General features: G+C 49.2%; 1 protein-coding gene across 5 annotated transcripts in view; it reads right to left on the bottom strand.

Annotated features, from left to right (window-relative positions):
- Positions 1 to 2324: 2324 nt before the first annotated feature.
- LOC120399464 (indoleamine 2,3-dioxygenase 1-like) overlaps positions 2325 to 19342 on the bottom strand; it is a 54588-nt gene continuing 37570 nt past the window's right edge. For 4 of the 5 annotated variants that reach the window (XM_039527712.1, XM_039527714.1, XM_039527715.1 and 1 more), the window contains 10 exons: positions 14238 to 14367; positions 9666 to 9761; positions 9455 to 9574; positions 8820 to 8938; positions 8223 to 8237; positions 7156 to 7255; positions 6402 to 6519; positions 5254 to 5305; positions 4119 to 4267; positions 2325 to 3136 (listed from right to left, as the gene is read on the bottom strand). In XM_039527712.1, the coding sequence (XP_039383646.1) occupies positions 2745 to 3136; positions 4119 to 4267; positions 5254 to 5305; positions 6402 to 6519; positions 7156 to 7255; positions 8223 to 8237; positions 8820 to 8938; positions 9455 to 9574; positions 9666 to 9761; positions 14238 to 14327 (1251 nt within the window). In that variant the 5' untranslated portion in view covers positions 14328 to 14367 and the 3' untranslated portion in view covers positions 2325 to 2744. The remainder of the gene's footprint in view (positions 3137 to 4118; positions 4268 to 5253; positions 5306 to 6401; positions 6520 to 7155; positions 7256 to 8222; positions 8238 to 8819; positions 8939 to 9454; positions 9575 to 9665; positions 9762 to 14237; positions 14368 to 19342) is intronic. The other variant, XM_039527716.1, reaches the window with a different exon arrangement.

Here is a 19342-nt window from a genome sequence, read left to right as displayed (position 1 = left end):
TTCGGTTGCCCTGGATTTTGGTTGCCTGTATTTTTCTAAGTTGCAGCTGCATCCCCAACTGACGGGCTCTCAGCAGGGTGAGCTGCACCTGCGGCTGCCGCTTGGGGTTCCTGGCAGACGAGTTTGAGACACTGTTTGCAGAAGCTGCTTGGGTGTTGCCGGGGGAACATCGCTCCATTTCCCAGGGCTGTGAATAGGCATTCCTGTCATGCAATGCCCTGGCGTGTGGCTTTGCCTCGACTGCCTCCATCTCCTCCTCATGCTCACGCTCGCTCTCGGCTCATGTTCCAGGCAGGGTTGGTTTCTCAGCTCTGGCTGAATGATGGGGGATGTGGAGGGCAGGTTACTTTGCCCCAGGCCACCTCTGGCCTCCTCTTCAGTAAGTTCTAAACATCCTATAGCTTCACAGCTAGGAGATGGATTTTTCCTATCCCCTCCCTGCTGCTGTGGTTCACAAATAATGGTCTGGGTTCACCTTGCACTGATCCTGAGGGGTCATACGCACCCTGGGGAGAGCAAGCAGGCAGAGGAGGGGTCTTCACCCAGGAGAGGAAGGACAGCTTTAATTCCCTGGCAGGGCTCAGTCCCTAGGAGCGATGCTGAACTAGCCTCCCCAGGGGCTGGTGGGCCAGCAGCAGGCCCCTGGGCTTGTGGGCATCCTGCTCCCCTAGGAGCCAGTGTAACCGGAGGCCAGATACAGACTCAGGTATTTAGCAAGTTGCATTATAACTTTCTTTCCCCCGTGGCTTTGCAGCCTGTTTGCACTTCCTCCTTCTGGGGGATTCACAAATATCACCTGAGTGCAGGGGAAGTTAGAGCTGGAAGCAGCGTGTCTCTCTCAGCAACCCCAGCTCGGGACAGAGCTCGAATAACCACCAGGTAGGAACAGGAGCGGCGCCAGGGTTTTTGCCACCCTAGGCAGCAGCGCTCCTCCTCTGAGCATTCTGCGGCGGGGGTCCTTCCGTGCCGCGTCTTCGGGGCACTTTGGCGGCGGGTCCCAGAGCGAGTGAAGGACCCGCCACCAAATTTCTGCCAAGGACGGCAAAATGCCGCCCCCCAAATCCTGCTGCCCTAGGCGACCGCCTTGGGTGGCCTAGTGGAAGCGCCGGCCCTGGGTGGGAAGGGGACAGAAATGTGCTGTTACCGCAGCTACCATATGGACAGAGGTACAAAGCAGTTCACTTTCCTGCCACTCCCCTGTGTGTGTGTGTGTGTGTGTGTGTGTCAGGGTTCCTCCCCACTCTGAACTCTGGGGTACAGATGTGGGGACCTGCATGGAAGACCCCCTAAGCTTATTTCTACCAGCTTAAGTTAAAACTTTCCCAAGGCACAAATCCTTCCTTGTCCTTGGACGGTATTGCTGCCACCACCAAGTGATTTAGACAAAAATTTAGGACAAGGACCACTTGGAGTTCCTGTTTCCTCAAAATATCCTCCCAAGCCCCTTCACCCCCTTTCCTTGAGAATAATCTACCAACCAAATAGGTTAACAAAGTGAGCACAGACCAGACCCTTTGGTTTTTAGTGTCCTAAAAACCCATCAGGTTCTTAAAAGAAGAATTTTTTTAGAGGTGCTTCTTTATTATAAAGGAAAAAGTAAATCCGGATGGAAGGTAATTTTATGGGGTAATAAAAAGATTTAAAACACAGAGGATTCCCCTCCTAGGCTCAACTTCAAAGTTACAAAAACAGGAATAAACCTCCCACTTAGATTCTTTTGTTTTAGCTTGTGAATTTTCCCTGTGCTAACACATTGTAAGTAATACATCTAAAATTACAGAAATTTTCTTGCTATCATTTCAGTAGGAGCTGGGTTACCTGCTTGGTCGGTCTCTCTCTCTCTCTCTCTCTCTCTCTAACCAGAAGGAACAAACACAACCTCTCCCCAGCCCCTGATTTGAAAGTATCTTCTTTCCCCATTGGTCCTTCTGGTCAGGTGCCAACAAGGTTAATTGAACTGATTAACCCAGGGGTAGGCAACCTATGGCATGGGTGCCGAAGTTGGCATGTGAGCTGATTTTCAGTGGCACTCACACTGCCTAGGTCCTGGCTACTGGTCTGGGGGGGGCTCTGCATTTTAATTTAATGTTTAAATGAAGCTTCTTAAGTAAAGAAGGTTTTCAAAATGTTTTACATACAACAATAGTTTAGTTATATATTGTAGACTTTCTAGAAAGAGACCTTCTAAAAACATTAAAATGTATGACTGGCATGCGAAACCTTAAATCAGAGTGAATAAATGAAGACTCGGCACAGCACTTCTGAAAGGTTGCCAACCCCTGGATTAACTCCTTACAGGTAAGTGATTCAGTACCTCTGGCCAGGAGGGATTTGATGTTACTGCATACATTAAGGTTGTTACCCTTCCCTTTATATTTATGACAGTATGCCTGGCTCTTTGTATTTATATCTATGGTGTAATCTAGAAAGCAACGGATTTGCTGGCCGTAATGGCTGGGTTGTCCTTGCCCATGCTGCAAAGTGTGCACAGGTGTCATTCCATGGGCCAGGGGCCCCAGCCAGTCCTTGTGGTTTCAGTGGATGCACCCACTTGCAATGGTCCACAGGTCAGGCTGGGCGCTCCCTTCCTGCTCCCCTGGACTGTGGAGGAGAAGGCCCAATCCTTCCCCATGCCCCGGCTGTCCCATCCCATCTCAGGGTCATGGCTAACACAGGGCTGACAGCACCAGGAGAGGGGCAGGGCATGGAGGGGCCCATCCGAATGTGCCATCACCGTGGGCTGGTCAGTGTGTTGGCACCGTTGCCTCCTGCTCCGTGAGCTGTGCCTTTCGGGTGGTGTCTCTGATGGCTTTGAGAAAGTGCATAAACCCTGTCCCGCCGGTTCCCCTTTCTAAGAGCACTGACGTGCCCTTGTGGACACAGCCCCCGAGCTGCTGCTGCTCCGCTCGGCACCTCCCAGCCGGGATGGTGATGTACTTGGTGGCGATCTGTATGTGATAGCTCCGTAGGTCTGCCAGCGCCGACACGCACTTGTTGAAAGCTGCATGCAGGCCTGCGTCTCCTGTTGCCAGGACGAACTGCCGGAGGGAGGGGCCAGAAGCTAGGGTCTGAATGAAGGCTCTGTGAGACGCTGGCATGTACTCCCTCATGCAACTGAGGTACTCTGCTGAGAACCCTGCAACAGCAAGGCAAGAGCATTAGTGAGAGAGCTTGGCACTGGCCCCCACTAAAGAAAAGGTGCTGGGCCAAAACGGTGGTGGCGGTGCTGGTGGTTACCCAGCTCAGCCCTGCTCTGCTCCGCGCTGTGTGACAAATATCACTCCTTGGAGTGAGTGAGTTACAAAAACAAATTTAAATCATTGGCCCCCTCGGTGACTGATTCTCTCTCCCAACTCCACTGCCCTGCTCTAAACTCTTACCCCGTGACTGCTCTATTGCTGAAGTAGTGATTCCCTCTGAAAACTATCCGAGCCCATTGCTTCTCTACTGAGTGGTGTGGGCCAGGCAGCTGGCAAGCGGGGTGCAGGGCTGCCCGGGGCGGGGGCAAGTGGGGCAATTTGCCCCAGACCCCGTGGGCCGCAGGGGCCCCCACAAGAGTTTTTCAGGTCCCCTGAAGCAGGGTCCTTCACTCGCTCTGGGGGCCCTGGAAAACTCTCATGGGGCCCGGGCCCCCGGAGCTGCTTCTGCTCCAGGTCTTCGGCCCACGGCCGGGGGGGTCCTTCCACCCCGGGACCCGCCGCTGAAGGCCCACGGCGGGGGGTCCTTCTGCCCCGGGACCCGCTGCCAAGTGCCGGGTCTTCGGCGGCAATTCAGCGGCAGGGCCCCCCCGCCACCGAAGACCCCAGGTCCCTTGAATCCTCTGGGCGGCCCTGGCGGGGTGTGTGTGCACACGGTTTCTAATAAGCTGAGGCTAGTGGCCCCACTGTTTGTTCTGGCTCGGGCCCATGGGAGGTTTGTTTTTGTTCTGTTCTGAGGAGAAATCCCTTTCTGGGGAGACCCCGGTCTCTTGCCCACATGTGTCTGGCAGGAGTCTTCTGGACTAACCCGCTGAATAATATTCTAGTGGCTGGTGCACCAGAAACGGAGGCTCTTGGTGAAAGGCTCGTGTACTAGTCCCACAATAACTGGAGCTTCCACCCTCAGCTATTTCCACTTACCTTGGGCTGCGCTGTGCTGGATTCCTAGCAGTACATCAAAGCACTGTAATGTCGAGCTCTGCGCCGCACTGCCGCCAAAAAACTGCTTGGGGCTGTCCCACACCCCCTCGTACACCAGCCCCTCCGGCATCAGGAAATTGTCCTTCCAGCTGGTCCCAAAAACATGAAGCGAGAAGCAATTGCATGGCCTTTCCCATACTGAATGTGCTAACTGCCTGTTGGGGTTTCCATGTGGCTTGACCCGCCATGGTGATAGACACTAGTGACTTGCAGCACAGGCAACTTCTCATCAGACAATTGTTCCTGGAAACAGTGGTTCTGCCTTAACGCAGCCCAATGCAAGATCTGTGTTCTGTTAACTCGGAGTGACCTTAGCACCACCGAGGTCTAACCCGCCCCCTAGTTATCCCCATCATGGAAGCACTGTGCTACCTGCAGGAAGGGGAACTCGGGGCTGTGACGCAGGCTTCCAGGCAGTGCCTGTTGGACTGGGCTGGGAACGTCTTAGTTCTTTATCCAGCATGGGATGGGCAAAGTTTCTCAGGTAACATCACAGTAGGGTGACCAGATAGCAAGTGTGAAGAATCAGGGTGTGAGTGTGTGTGTGGGGGGGGGGAATAGGGTCCTATAGAAAACAAAGTCCCTACTATTGGCACATCTGGTCGCCCTACATTTTGGCTCACTAGTCCAGTTTTTTGTAAAGTGGCCACCGCTCGCCAGAGAGGGCGAGACATAGACAAGGAAAAGGGGAGAGGAACGGAGCTGGTGTCAGGAAGGGGAAGCAGGAGGCTAAATACCCGCTCCTGCTGGGAGGTGAGAACTCAGTGTGCATTTATAAAATGATGGAGCAAATGTTATAGATATTGCTTAATGACGATTTTTTCCCCCGTTTTAAGTGGGTACATTTTCTCTCCTTATACCTAATTGGAAATTACACACCACCTGCTTTGAGGCAGGATCAACCCCTAACTGAGCGGGCTGGAAGAATTTTTTCTGTAGTAGGCAGATTATACTGTAACTGCTGTTTCTTACACCATCCGGTGCCGGTCCCTGTGGGAGGCAGGGTATTGGTCTGATGCAGTCTAGTGACTCCCTTGTTCCTAATAAGAGAGAGTGACCCAGAGACGGTACATACCCTGAGAGGTAGATGCGAAGGGATCTGAAAAACGCTTCTGGATTTACACACTCTGTGGAGACACAGAATGTTCATTCAGGTTAATGAGTGCATTGGAGCCATAAGGAACATGTGAAACTAACCCTTAGAGCCCTGGCTTTTCAGATATCGCCCTTTGCCAGCAATGTGAGTGTTATGTCAGATATTATTTGGCTTGGAGAGATTCCATGCCCCTTCCTGATTTGGTTTAAAGTATTTAATCTGTGTAATGGATACATTTCTAAAATGTCACATTAGCCTATTCCTGACCCCAGCACTGCACAAACTGGGGTGATCACATTCAGGGGAGCCCCTTGCTTGCTTGGCCTCTCCGCAGGATAAAGTACAATTGGTGGCAGCCCACTGGGAACTGGCTCTGCTGCCGGCACCGAGGATTGGCGCGTTGCTCTGTGGTGCCAGGCAGGGCTCTGCGCCAGCCATGCACAGGCAATGGTCTGCAGACATCCCTTGCCCACGAACACTTGGGCAAGTGGAGGGAAGTAATGCTATTGGCAGTTAGTGGTACTTGCAATTCGCTTCAGTTAGTGAGCCAAAGTGGTTTCCATAACAGTTCCCAGACCCGGCATCGTGCTATGGCTTTAGCACCAGAGATGGTAACTCGTGATGTGGATTCAGTTCTGAACTTGAGTCTCCTGCTCATTTCAGTGTGTAACAGTGCTGATGTCTGTTTGTGTCTGCGATCCCTCTCACGGGCACGCTGACTGGCATACGTGCTGAAACGTGTATTTGGTGAGACAAGCTTAGAATAAAGTGCATCTCATTTCAGCAGAGCACTGACCATGGGATGTCTTTAGGGACAGGAAATTTAGTTCTTTGGCTGAAATAACTTCTGCGGGTGCCCAGTTTTAGACATGTGGGAAGGGTTCAGGAGCTTCCTCAATCAGCATCAAACTCAATACATCCCTGGGAACCATTACACACTCGTTCTAATGGCCTATCTGACCACAAAGGAGACTCTGCAACAGACTCAGGGAGCTAACTACAAGCTGGTGGGGAGGAGGGAGGAGGGTCTCTCTACCTGGAAGTAATAAAATAGGGATGAATGTAAATTTTGTTGTGGGATTTTTGGTCAGAATTCGCAAGCGCAGCTTTCAAGTCTAAGCACTTACCGTGAATCAGTTTGAAAGCTTCACGCATCTTGCATATAGACAAGGCCACATCCTGCAGTGCTGTTTCCAAGGAGCAAAGGCCATGGTGCAATAGGGCATTGACAATAATGGGGATTGCCTTAGAGGGAACAGAGGAAAAACACTCTTGGTATCCGGAACACAAGGGTCAGACTTTCTGAGGAAAGAGACTGCAGAGTGTCCCAGGTCACTCCCAGCTGTGATACTGTCGGGTTCTCCAGCAGGAGCCACCACGAGGATTGGTGGGGAATGAAACTGGGCTTCCATCCCCGGTGCCTCCTTAGCAGGGATTCACTTACAGTGGGGTCATAAAGATGCCACCCTCTTAAAGGGATGGTGTCCAAACCCCTTCTCCACAGCTCTGCAGCTAGAACCTGAAGAGAGATGCTGAGGCGACTCCAGTGGTCAGCAACAGCAGGGAAGGGTGGAAAAGAACAGAGCTAACAGCAGACCCGTTTATGATGTGGGTCTCCCATCTGCAGGCAAATAAGGAAAAAACCGATCTCGGACTCTGCTGGGTGAAGGATGCGAAGTGATTTTTACAGCACAAGGGTTTAGATGGATGGTGGAAAAACCTGCTCTTGTACTTGGTCACTATCTCCTAGGTGCATTTGATCACTTTAAACTGCCATAGAATCTACTGGGCAGAACGCTATGTTCCTGTGAGGTAAACTTAATGGAGTTTGTAAGCAGCACTTAGTCCAGCTATGAGCGAGCCTTCATTAGGACTCGGTACCTTGATTCCAGCTGCAGCTGCTGTTTCAACAAGAAGAGAGACTAGGAAGAAACCTTTGTTGCTGTCCCCTCCAGGGAATGAAAACAGGATGTCGAGATTCCTAAGGGAAGAAAGATGCATTCCCCAGGGCTAGGTTAGTAAAATGACCTCAAAGAAATAGCAATTTGTAGCTGATGCTGAGAAACTGTATCTAAGGAGAACCGTGCGGTGTAAAAATATCATTTAAGCAGAAGCTAGTGTGAAACCCAAAGGAAAACATGCAGTGGCATTTGTGTTCAGCTAGACTGCCCGCTCTTCAGAGGAAAATGCATGTAGAAAACCAAAACCTTTTGAAAACCTGAATTAGGTCCCATAACACCCATTGAGGCTGACGTATAGAAACAGCTGTGAAATCAGTTGTGTAAGGTGCGCCGTGCACATGTTTGCATGTGCTCTCTAAACTACCCTGCAGAATCGAATGGTTTGTTCCTTTCCCATATCTGTGTATACTATGCTGGTACTCTTTCATACAAGTCACTCCAGGAGCATTGACTAATCAATCCCTGCCTCTCTCTCTCTCCTCCCCCCAAAAGTAGTTTTATGATGGAGAAGCTGTAACACAGCGGTGAAGAAGACACCCCCCCCACACACACACACACACACCCTGTTTGGGGTCGGTGGTGCACTTGTTAGTCTGCGCAGGTTGAGTTGGGGATGCTGCCGTAGCCATAAAACCAAGCCGCCTTTCCTTTCCTTGCTCTCCTCATGCCTGTCGGTGTGCTTACATCGCCAGCTGGAGGCGTGATTCCAGCGTGTGGAGAAATATCTGCCCTAGCCTGATGGGCATTAGCATGCTAAGAACTGAATGTAGCCATGGTGGGGGGTGGGGGGAGCTGCACCTGAGTACGCACCTGCCCAGGACGCTAGGCATGTACTCAGGGTGGCTAGCCCCTCTCACCCGCTGCGGCTACACGCTACTTTGAGCGTGCTGGGCATGTCTCCTTGAGGTGGGAATTGCGCCCCTGGGGTCACTCTGGCACAGCGCTCTACAGTCCTGTCATTCGCCAAGACAAACCAGATCTACTTACTCTGCGTTCAGGGGTCTCCAGGCACAGCCGGGGCGGAGCCACAATTGAGGAAGAAAAAAGAAAGCCGTGAGGAGGAGGAAAGATTTTAAAGCGGTTTAAGTGAGGACAACCCAGCGCTGTTGAGTGGCCGTGACATGGGTTTCCAGGGAACCCTAACTGGGGCTGCATAGACTGTGGGGTGTCCAGCACCCAGTCACGGATGGGGGGCTCAGGGCGGGAATTTACCTTCTATCTGGGTTCAGCTGTTTGAAGAGAGCAGCCCCTAGTGTCTCACCCTGGCACTGCCAGAGCTGTGTGACCCCCGGTCTCGAAGCAGTCGGTAGCTGAAATGTCCTGTGAGGAGGCTTGTACCAGACAGGAGGATGCCTGGATCAGTTAATGTGGCACCAGCAGGTGAAAGCTTCTGGACAGCACCTGTATGATTGCACTGACCGGGTTCACTGTAATATGTTTATATGCATTCAGGTGACCTGATCTGGGCATGACCTACAGGGAGAGCTGCGTGCCTACACCTCCGACAGGCGCAGGGTGGTGGTGTCGCTACTGTATACAAAGCGCTGTGGCGTCTGACAGAGGTGGTCCCGGAGCTCTACATACCCACAGGGGTCTCTTTTCTTCCAGTTTGCCAAAACGCAGTCTGCATAGACGAGGATGGGCGGCAGGTCGAGAAGCTCTGAGATCATGCAGTAAGGCACCGCGAGCGCTCTGGGAAGGATCTAGGTTAGATAAGAGTGTTACAGTAACAGCAGATGGCTACTGTGCTGGGCAGCGAAACAGGAGAACCTGGGGAGATTCACCCTGTTGGGATAGAAACTCTGCTTCTAACAAAGGCAGTTTTGCAGATCAGTGCCGAGCAGGGCACTGTGACCCCAGGGCACTGTCAGTTCCTGCCTTTCATCCAGCGCCTTACGTCGACACACCAGTTCAAGAGGGTGGCACCCAGGCTCAGAGCTCATGCTTTTTGCCGCAGTTTGTGTCTTCAGGGACAGAGGGTGGGTGGTTAGCTGGGCTTCCTGCTGCTTGCTCTTCATGCAGCACAGGAGAAGAGAGTGGTCATGTTACTGAACCCTGCATGCCGTACAGGTAGGTGGGCTAGTAACATTCCCCAGTACTTGCTCCTCAGTCTCTGACCTGCCCTAGTGAAATGGGAGCCAAGCCAGCCACTGGGTGTTGGCATCGTTGATGCTGGAAGATCAGGATGTAGGATAGCAGAGGGTAACAAAGGTGCTGACCTTCACTGTCTGTCTGCCGCCCCCTTGCCATACGTATCCCATTGTGATGAAGCCGAGAGCCAGGCGAGCCAGGCGCAGCTGCCTGTGTCCTCGCAGGTACTGCGTGCTGAGCAGCGGCATCTGCAAGCGGGGGGGAAAGGCATTAGCGCAGCTCCGGGGAAGAGTTAGTTATCGACTGATAACCTGCTGCGTGCAGCACTGGTTAGCTAACCTTTGCTACTTCCTGGCGGAGCTGATGTCCCTCTATCAGGTGGGGCAGGTTGGCTGCGACATTCATCCAGGGAGCGTAATAATCTGGCAGTTCTGTCTGTATGAAAGAAATCTAAATGAGGGTGTTCCTTTTAACGACGGAATGTTTTCCCTGCTGCGACCCAGCTCCCTTCTGGATCTGAACCGAGCAGAATCCCGCCTGCCCGCTCACCGGCCTTCCCATATGAGCACAGAACTCCCACTGACTCTCCCCCGCAACGCCAGCGGGAGACTTACGAGTTCAGCTGCAGGCCGTTGAAGGCCAGATTTTCAAAAGAGCTCGGCGTCCTGGATACGCGTTGGGCACAGAGCACTGCTGTAAATCTGGCCCCAGTTGTGGTGGCTGAGCACTTGGCTGTGGCCAGGAGCCCTCTGGAAATTCCGGCCCTTCGGAGATCGGAACGTTCCTCTGGGGACGTCCTAACCAAGAGAACCTGAATCTAGGAAATAGTGATCGCTTCCCTCTTGGTCCCACCAAGTTCCCAATTCTCCCTGCTGAGCACCTCAGTGGGAGCTGCGGTCTGAACAGACTTGGTCACAAAATCTGGGAGTGCCGCTCGTTCTCTCGCCAAGGGAAGAACAACAGGAAAGGCCCTCATGAGGCCTAGGGCCTGAATATTGGATGGGCAGCTAGTTCTTCCTGCTTCTGTCTTTGCTACAGCAAAACTCAGCTATGTTAAAGACTGAGGGTATGTCCATGCTGCAATTAGCCCGAGCCCAAGACAGCTGGCAAGGGCCAGCCACACGTGTCTAAGGGGTTGTTGAATTGCAGTAGAGATGTTCAGGCTTAGCCCAAGGTCTGGTATCCTCCCACTTTGCAGTATCCTAGAGCCAGAGTTCTAGCCTGAGCCTAGCCGTTTACACTGCATTAAACAGCCTCTTAGGCCAAGCCTGAGTCAGTGGGCATGGGCCAGCCGTGGGTTTTTAATTGCAGTGTAGGCACACTCTTCGTGTCTGGCCATTAATCCTAGCTCCAGCGTATCACCTTGGAGCCCAGCGAGCATGCAGTGGGCAGGTTGGGGGCAGCAGGGAATAACAGCATGCCTTGAAATACAGTTAGTCAGTCATCATTAGCTGAAAGAGGGAAGAGGCTGCGGAGGCAGAATATTCTGTCACTCAGAGTAAAACACACACAGTTGAGAAGAAATTGTTCTTTGTTTTGTTTTTACAAATCAAAATTCCATTTAACCAAGTAGCAGACAACACATTCGCTTGTCCAACCGTGCTCCTTGGGCATGGGCACTGTGGTTTGGCCAGTGTAATGAGAACAGACAGAATAACCAGTCAGGCTTGACAGATGCATCTAATTTTGGGATCACTCAGACACTACGTAAGCATCATGCGAGACAGAAACGTTTTGGTTTTATTCACTTACTGATGGGGAAACTCCCATTTTAAAACCACCATGGCCTGATGGTGCTTTTTAGCATGCTGTACATGTAGATCTGAGGCTTAAATGTGCTTCTTCCTATTTATTGGGGTCTCACTGTATGTTTGTGGAGCCCAAAATGTGGCCTGACATCATACTGCAGCAAGGCACTATTTCTCCTGAATTTTTGCACTACTCGTGCTCAAATATATAATTTTAGGAGAAATAGTTTGGTGACTTTTTTTCCCCCCTCACTGACATGATGAAAACCCTTTCTACAGTGGTTTGAAAGTGATACAGGCACAAATAAAAGAAGTGCAGAGAGAACAAAGATGGTATTGCGTCGGAAAATAAAATAGGTTGATGATATTTCCCGTATAGCCCAGGAAGAAATGATACTTAAGTGTCAGTAACAGATGGAAAGCTCGTGAGCAAGCGACGTCAAAGTTTCTGCTCTGCTTGCTGGACGTTTTGATCTTGTAGAAACTTCACTGTATAATCACAGTAAGTATCTAGGGATGCTCTGAGGTACAATGTGTATTCACTATGGGGATTTTAAGTCAAAAATTTCAGTCCATGTAAGTCATTTCTCTTGATTGAAAATTAAGTATTAAATAATCCGTTCTGTCATATCAATGTACACACATTTGTTTTTAAATTCCCATATCTAGATTGTATGTAATCTCCCCTTGTCCATTGCTAGATTCCAAGGCCAGACCTAATTTGTGCAAGATGTTGGGCCTCCTTCTGATTTTACGCTGTAACTACTTTCTCTGGAGTGAAATCAGAATCTGGCCTGTTATGACCATGTGAACGTATTTGTAGAGTATCAGTCAGTCTGCTTTACTTTGGGGCTGGAAAACGAGCCTTGCAATGAGGCTTAAGGAGCTCAAGTCCTCTCTCACTTTGATAAACTAAAAGAGAAGGTAATCAATTACCTATACACGGTGATCGCCAATGTGATAGCAGGGGCTTTTCAACCTCTCTGACAAAGGCATAACAAGATTCAGTGGCAGGAAGTAGATAATTTTATTTTAAATACCTTCAGCTTCCAGTGCTGGTGATTCCATCCCCTCCTCTGCTAAGATCTTTCATTATTTAATCATCCTCACAGCCAGGAAATTACATCTTACTTCAAGGTTGAATGTATCTATCTTTTAAAAAGATCGACCATAGAATTTCTCCCAGCAGCTGGAATAAAGCGTCTGTATGCAGGGGGTCAGGCTGGTCCATTCTAGCCTTGGAGTCTGTGAATGAACTGGGGGATTCATACATCTCCTTTCCTCATTGGCCATGGAGAGAACAGGATTGCCTGCATGGCTATCAATGGGTTCATAACGCTTACAGCTCTGCATTCAGATTTGATTATAATCACTGGCTTATGTTTCAGGGTTCAGCTGGTTCCCTGCAGGGGTGAGGCAGGAACACCCACCACCCCAGCTGGCCAGATTGATGCTTCACAGAAAGGAGGGGGGAAAAACAGCACATGAGATTAGCTGGAGAAGGGGGACGGGTGGTCTGAAGTGGTACAGAGAAATCTTTCCAGATAGGGGCTGATGGGTCGTGCTCAGAGGCTCTCACGGTCTAACCACTGATTCTCTCTCTTTTTCTCCCCCCCCCCACGCCCCTTGCAATTTGGGGCTCAGGAAGGAATTATTTCCCAGGTCAGATGGCAGAGTTTTGTGCTTTCCAAGGTCTCTGACCATGTGTGGCTGTGCAGATCATTTCCTTCAATTATCTGGGCACATCTAATCAATTCCCTGCCACTGCAGGACTCAGACACTGGTGGTACCTTGGTCTCTCCCTGGGGTCCACAGTTTAGTCTCCTGAGGACTGAAATGCTGTGGTCTGACTAAAGTTTTTGGGTAAATATAGGGTTATTGGGCTAAAAAATAATGGCCTATACAGAATGGATGTACAGAAGGTCAGGTGAGATGATCTAAGAGTTTTTACAGAGTGTAAGGCCAGAAGGGACCAAGAAACACGAAATGGTTGGGCGCTTAGATCCCATTGAAGTCAAAGGTGCATTTTGAAAATTATACTTTCAGGGTAGCAGGCGCCTAAATCATTTGAGAGTTTCATAGTTTTAATTTATCCCCCGAGTCTCTTAAACCAACTGCAAATGTGTAGCTAATGGCAAATTACACCCATATGACAGGACGGGCTTTCAGCTACTGGTTTAAGGTATAATGTGAAAGTCAGGTGTGTTTAGAATAATTGATTTATTTATTTATTTAAAGTTCTCAACCATTTTTTGGATAATCTTTACTGGGATTCGCCATCTGTTTTTAAAGATGGAACCTGGGGCCATTCTAAAGAAAAAGAGCTCTCAGCCACGCTTGAGGCTGTTTCCATCACTTCACACTGACTCTCAGACCTTTTCGGCTTCAGGGTGATGTTTGGGGATACTGCACGTGCTAGCTGTGGTGTTACGTGGGTGGTGAATGAAGGGGGGGGTGCTGCGGTGAGGGGCTCTGTGCATTTGGGATATTTGTCACATGGATTTGGCAGCTGGACCAAGAAATCCACCATCAATGCTGTCTCTCTCGTACAAATAATGAAATTGCTTTGTGCAAAGTAGCTGAAGAGTAGGGGCGATAATGTGTTTGTTTCTTCTGTTATCACAATGGTCTAGGACACTATGCAGTTTGTAGCTGTGGTCAGGCATGAATCTAATTTCTGACAACTTAAAAATTGGACAATAGCAGACAGCAAAACCCATTGCTTATTCAACCTGGAGATAGTCTGAGCAAAAAGAGCTCACAGCCATGTTGGAGCTGTTTCCAGTGCTTCACACTGTGACTCTACATACAAACTCTCAGGCAAGTCACTCTGAAGCCTTAAATGTCTATTATTACAAAACTTGTTTGTTATATGTATATTTTAGTAATTTGTATGTATGCTAAGGAATGGTGTGTGTAAAACCATATAGCATTAAATAACTAAGTAATATTGTATTACACATAGCATATAAAATTGCAATAATTGTGAATTAGTAAGCAGCGGTGTTATATTTTTGCTATATATAACAGAGCAGATATTTCATATTGCAATATAAAATAATATCTCTTCTATTTGCTCTAATTTTCTGTATATTGGTTTAGCAGACCAGGCAAATGTGCTGCGTAAAATTTTAACTTGCTACTGTAATACTAAAACTCTTACCAGTGGGTCTGGGAGAACAAAGCCGTATTCTTCTGAAACGTGAAACTCCTCCAGGTTCTGCAGACTCTCACTTTTGTCTTCATGTTCCATGCCTGTGATGTAGCTTCTTAATTTCCCTGCCCATCAGCCCCTGAGCAATGAGAAATTATCACTACATCAGGAATTGAAACTGCCGTGTCTTTCCATTTACTTACCTACTCTTTGGAGTTTAAATAGGTTGTAATGTATGGGGACTTTTTTGTTCCCCAGTCAAAATCACCTGATGGCTTATTTTCTATTATCTGTTGTGTACCAGCAAACTGAAAATAGTATCGCGTCTTCCTCTTAGTGCTTCTCTTTATTCATGAGGTTTGGGAAGTTACAGAGCTGAATCGATCCCTTACCAAATGTAGTGTGTAATAGTCTTTTGATGCAAATTGTCCCTGATCACACGTCAATTGTTCCTTAGGTCAGGGTTAAAGTCAGTTTGTTTTTCTCTCCAGGGGGCTATAAATTACGGAACAACTTGATGGCACCCAGACACAATTTCCCAACAATGGTTGTGTCTTGGTGCCTTTCGTCCTGAAGGATCACACAGTGTTGGGGACTTCACAGAGAGTCTGTGAAGTCCCCATCTCTGAAGAGCACTCATTTCTGAGATGGGATATGGCAACTATTAAATAGGGTGCAGCAATATTAAAAAAAAGATTGGGCAGGAAGTGTGTGTTTGGGGGAGGAATTAGGAAGGCCGAATTCCTGCACAAATTCCTTTTGGACAATGTGGGTTCAATTTGGCTGGCAACTGGCAGGCACAGCAAGTTTGTTCAAGGACGGTTGAAAATGTTCGCTGTACCAGGAGATACCTTGAAAGAGAAGCCATGTTAATGGGCAAGTGATCCGGCCCCTGGTTTTACCTCCAGCACCCTGGGACTTCAGCAGAGTTACTTCCAAGTAACAGAGCCACCCCACAATTAGGAGTGCAAGCACCTTCCAGGTGATGCTCCTCTTGGCATTTAAATATGAATTCTGATCCAGACCAAATCTGTCTCGATTAGCAGATCTCTCTGAGCTATTTTTTCACCTCTGCCTGTGTGAACAGGTCATTTTATTTAAGGCTTTGAAAAGCAGCTCTGTTGCAGACTTCTAAGAGTACAAAAAATCAACACCCCTAAGGGGTAGTGTAGCCCTATGCTGATCTGACCCCTGCTGTAGGCAGTATTAGCTCAGCGGAAGATTTTTCTTTGTGGACTTATCCACCCTCCAAGAGGAGGTTGCTTAACTGCAGCAACCGGAGAATCGCTCACACGTTCACTACAGCGATGTGCACACAATGCTACAGCAGCACAGTGCTTCCAAGTGTGGATGTTGTCTTTGGGCAAATCTTATCTGATTGAGAACCCCCCACTTTACAGGAAGCGCTTGACAATTTCTGTGTCTCAAACTGGGGGTCGGGATCCCTCAGGGGGTTGTGAGGTTATTATGTGGGGGGCCGTGAGCTCCAGACTTCGCTTTGCCTCCAGCATTTATAATGGTGTTAAACTTTTGTACTGGTGACCTCTTTCACATAGCAAGCCTCTGAGTGCGACCTCCCCCCACCTTATAAATTAAAAATACTTTTCTTTACAGCAGTGGCTCTCAAATATATAAAAGACTGTATTAAATTACACTTCCAAAATGCAGTGTTAGTTTTGGCCACAGGATGGCAGTGCTGCGTGCAAACTGAACAGAGGACGTCAGCGAGGGGAGGAATGTCACATTGCCTGGCATTCCAGAGGGAACCAATTCCAGCCATTCCCTGCAGGGAAACGGTTCTCACCGCTCTCTCCGTTTGATTTCTATAGCCAGGGCCGGCTCCAGACCCCAGCACGCCAAGCGCGCGCGTGGGGCGGCATTTTAACGGGAGGGCGGCAGGCGGGTCCGGCGGACCTTCCGCAGTCAGGCCTGCGGGAGGTCCAACGGGGCCGCAGGACGACCAGACCTCCCACAGGCATGACTGCGGCGGGTGTGCTGGTCCCACGGCTCGTGTGGACCTCCCGCAGACATGCCTGCGGAAGCTCCACTGTAGGCGCGGGACCAGCGGCACGTCTGCGGGAGGTCCCACGAAGGCGCGGGACCGGCACCCGGCAGCGCGAGCGGCGCGGCGCACCACCCTGCTTGGGGCGGCAGAATTCGTAGAGCCGCCCCTGCTATAGCTAGGGAAGTTGTGTGGAAATGCCCTCTAAGGGTTAAAGCTGAAAGCACTTATCCCGACTGTAAGTCTCGCTCCCACCAGTCCCCGAGGTGTGGGCCGTACTCAGACTGCGGACAGAGAGCTGGTTTATCTCCAGGCAGGGCTGGCTTCAGGGGTTTTGCCGCCCCAAGCAGCCAAAAAAAAAGCGCCGCGATCGCGATCTGCGGCAATTCAGCGGGAGGTCCTTCGCTCCGAGCGGGAGTGAGGGACCCTCCGCCGAATTGCCGCCGAATCCCTGGAGGTGCTGCCCCACTCCCGAGTTGTTGCCCCAAGCACCTGCTTGATAAGCTGGTGCCTGGAGCCAGCTCTGTCTCCAGGCTTGTCTACACTTGCAGCAGTACAGCTGTGCCGCTGTAGCACTTGGTGGAGATGCAACCTACAGCCATGGGAGGGCTTCTCCCACCGGCACAGGTACTTCACCTCCTGTCGACGTAGCTACCGCCTCTTGGGGAGAAGTCCTCGCATCAACAAATCCTGACCAACCTCCCAGTATAGACAGCACTAACGTCATTGCTCAGTGTGTCAGTTTTCCACACCCCGAGCAACATAGTTACACTGACATACGTTCGTAGGGTGTAGGCCAGGGCTCAATCTGCTGGCATGGCCTGTTGGTTCAAATGCAGGTCTGGGAACCGGGAATTCCAATGCTCCATTCCCATCTCTCTCACTGAGGCTTACAAGTCTTAGAAACGCGACCTTATGTGCATGGGTATGTTCTAGATCTGCAGAATTGTGCCCTCTGTGCCCAAAGGGTTACCGTAAAATCATATAATTGTAGACCTATTTTGAAATGGGAAGTCATCGGCCAGTGAGGTTTTTTTTTCTAGCGGGGGATTGGGTTTTGGCCCCACACTGCAGATATCAGTGATGTTAAAATATTGTAACATCACAAAAAGAAACTATGTACCACTCCCCCAATTTAAGTGCGTCAATGGCCTCTAATAAAACAAATCTCAGAGCAGGTCATTGACATGTGTACATCTATTTGAATGACCTAGATCACTTCTAATATGGCCAAAGTGTTTTGCTTCCCGAGAGAAAGTCCCCCATTCTGTCAGTATGGCCTACATTCTTAGGCATGGTAAGCTGAGCTCAAGCAGTGACTGAAAAAATGTGGGTGTTGTGGTGGATAATCAGCTGAACATAAAGAAAACACGGTATGAAATGCTGCTGCTGCTAAGTGTAGACAAGCCAAAGTCCAGTTCCAACAGCTCTAATACCAAGTGAAAGAGAAGTTAATTGTGTTGGGCTAAAAACAAACAGTTGGTACTTTGTTGGGGCAAAAGACTATCAAGGATGAGAGTTAAAAACTTACTTATTTTTATAAATTTCAAGGAAAACCAACTAAAAACTACCTGGACTAAGGAAACTAAGGATTGTTAGAGAAGATAAGACGCTCAAGCATTTAAAAAGAAGGTTACGAAGGGAAAACAGAGGGTAAGCAATAATAAACTGGGGGTCAGTAAATAAACACGCCATTAGACTGAGGGCTCAGCGATCTACAGTTTGTTACTCAGAGTCAAACTTGAGTTTTGGACGAACCCCAGCGATTGGGTTAATAGCACCTTTGTACGGTGTTGTAACTTAGATGGAATATATGGGCCCAATGGGCTCTTCAGACAAATATTTATCAATCTAGAAATGGCTGGAAGCTGAATTGAGACAAATGCAGCCTGGAAATAAGGTGTAAATTTGTAACAGTGAGTGAGGGTAATGCACCAGTGGAACAATATCCAGTGTTGTGAAGGATTCTCCATCACTGGCAAGTTTTAAAAAGTCCAATCTTCAATCTCAAAAAATCCATCTACAGCCTAATTCCTTATGCTCTAGAATGTCCCCAGAACATGTTATGCAGGAGGTCAGACTAGATGATCACAATGGTCCCTTCTGGCCTTGGAATCTACATCCACATGCGCCTGTCCTCCCCCCTCAGTCTCTCAAAGCGTCTCCTGCTCTTACAGTTACTGCAGGAATGAGCATGCGCTGCTGGACAATAGTACCGGAGATACAGGTTAAAAGCAGACCCCTCTGATTACGTAGGTCCCTGCCTGGCTTGCTGTGAAGAATTCAGCAGATAACCAAGTAGCAGAACATTCCAGGGACAAAGCCACAGCTCCATGGCACTTTGCCCCAGGTACAGAGAATGTAACATACCTGTTTGGAGGGGGGCGGGGGGGCAAGAACTGCGGTTTCCATACCTTTGTTGTTCGTTACAGTGACCCAGATTTTACCAAGTTCTCTCCTCACTTGTTCTTTTTCTCTTCAGTTAGGTGAAGGTGAGCAGTAGGTGAGTATCACTTTGTTCTTTGGTAGCACCTTTATCATTAAAGTGAGCCATATGTGCAGATGTAGCCACGTATATTGTGCCGAATGTCTCCTCCTGAGTTGTTCAGCCTTATCAGACCAGCTTCTTCTAGCCTGGGGGGTGCCTGCACTTCTTTGACATCAGCAAAGGGATTTGTCATTGATTGTTAAACTTTAACTTGCTGCCCTCACTGAACAGGCCTTTCTCGTTGGGAGTCTGCATGCCCCACCTATGTACGGGGGGGAACTAAATCCAAGAAGTATTTGTTGTGCTATCTTTTGCATTTGTAGAGGTTAATGGCTTTTCCTTTTAGGAACCACTTCTTGTAAAAGCAGCCCCAGTATGTTTCATCTAAAAACATCCAGCACATGACGTTCCTTATAAGAACTGGCTTTGTGGTTGAAGAGGGATGTGGGGACTTGCGTTATTTCAGTCCTTCGCTACTCATGAATAATTCCTGCCCATCTCTTTTAGGTCTGATTCAACACTTGTTTTCCCCCTCTCCTCAAAGGTCAGCTGCTATCTTTTAACTGTTGCCCGCTTCTCTACACATGCAGGTTCTGCTAGCAGCAATGCTGTAGTGCTAAAACA

Source organism: Mauremys reevesii, linkage group 2 (assembly GCF_016161935.1).
Source record: "Mauremys reevesii isolate NIE-2019 linkage group 2, ASM1616193v1, whole genome shotgun sequence".
NCBI lineage: Eukaryota > Metazoa > Chordata > Testudines > Geoemydidae > Mauremys > Mauremys reevesii.
Note: the sequence above shows the minus strand (reverse complement) of the source record. Positions and strands in the feature narration are given on the sequence as shown.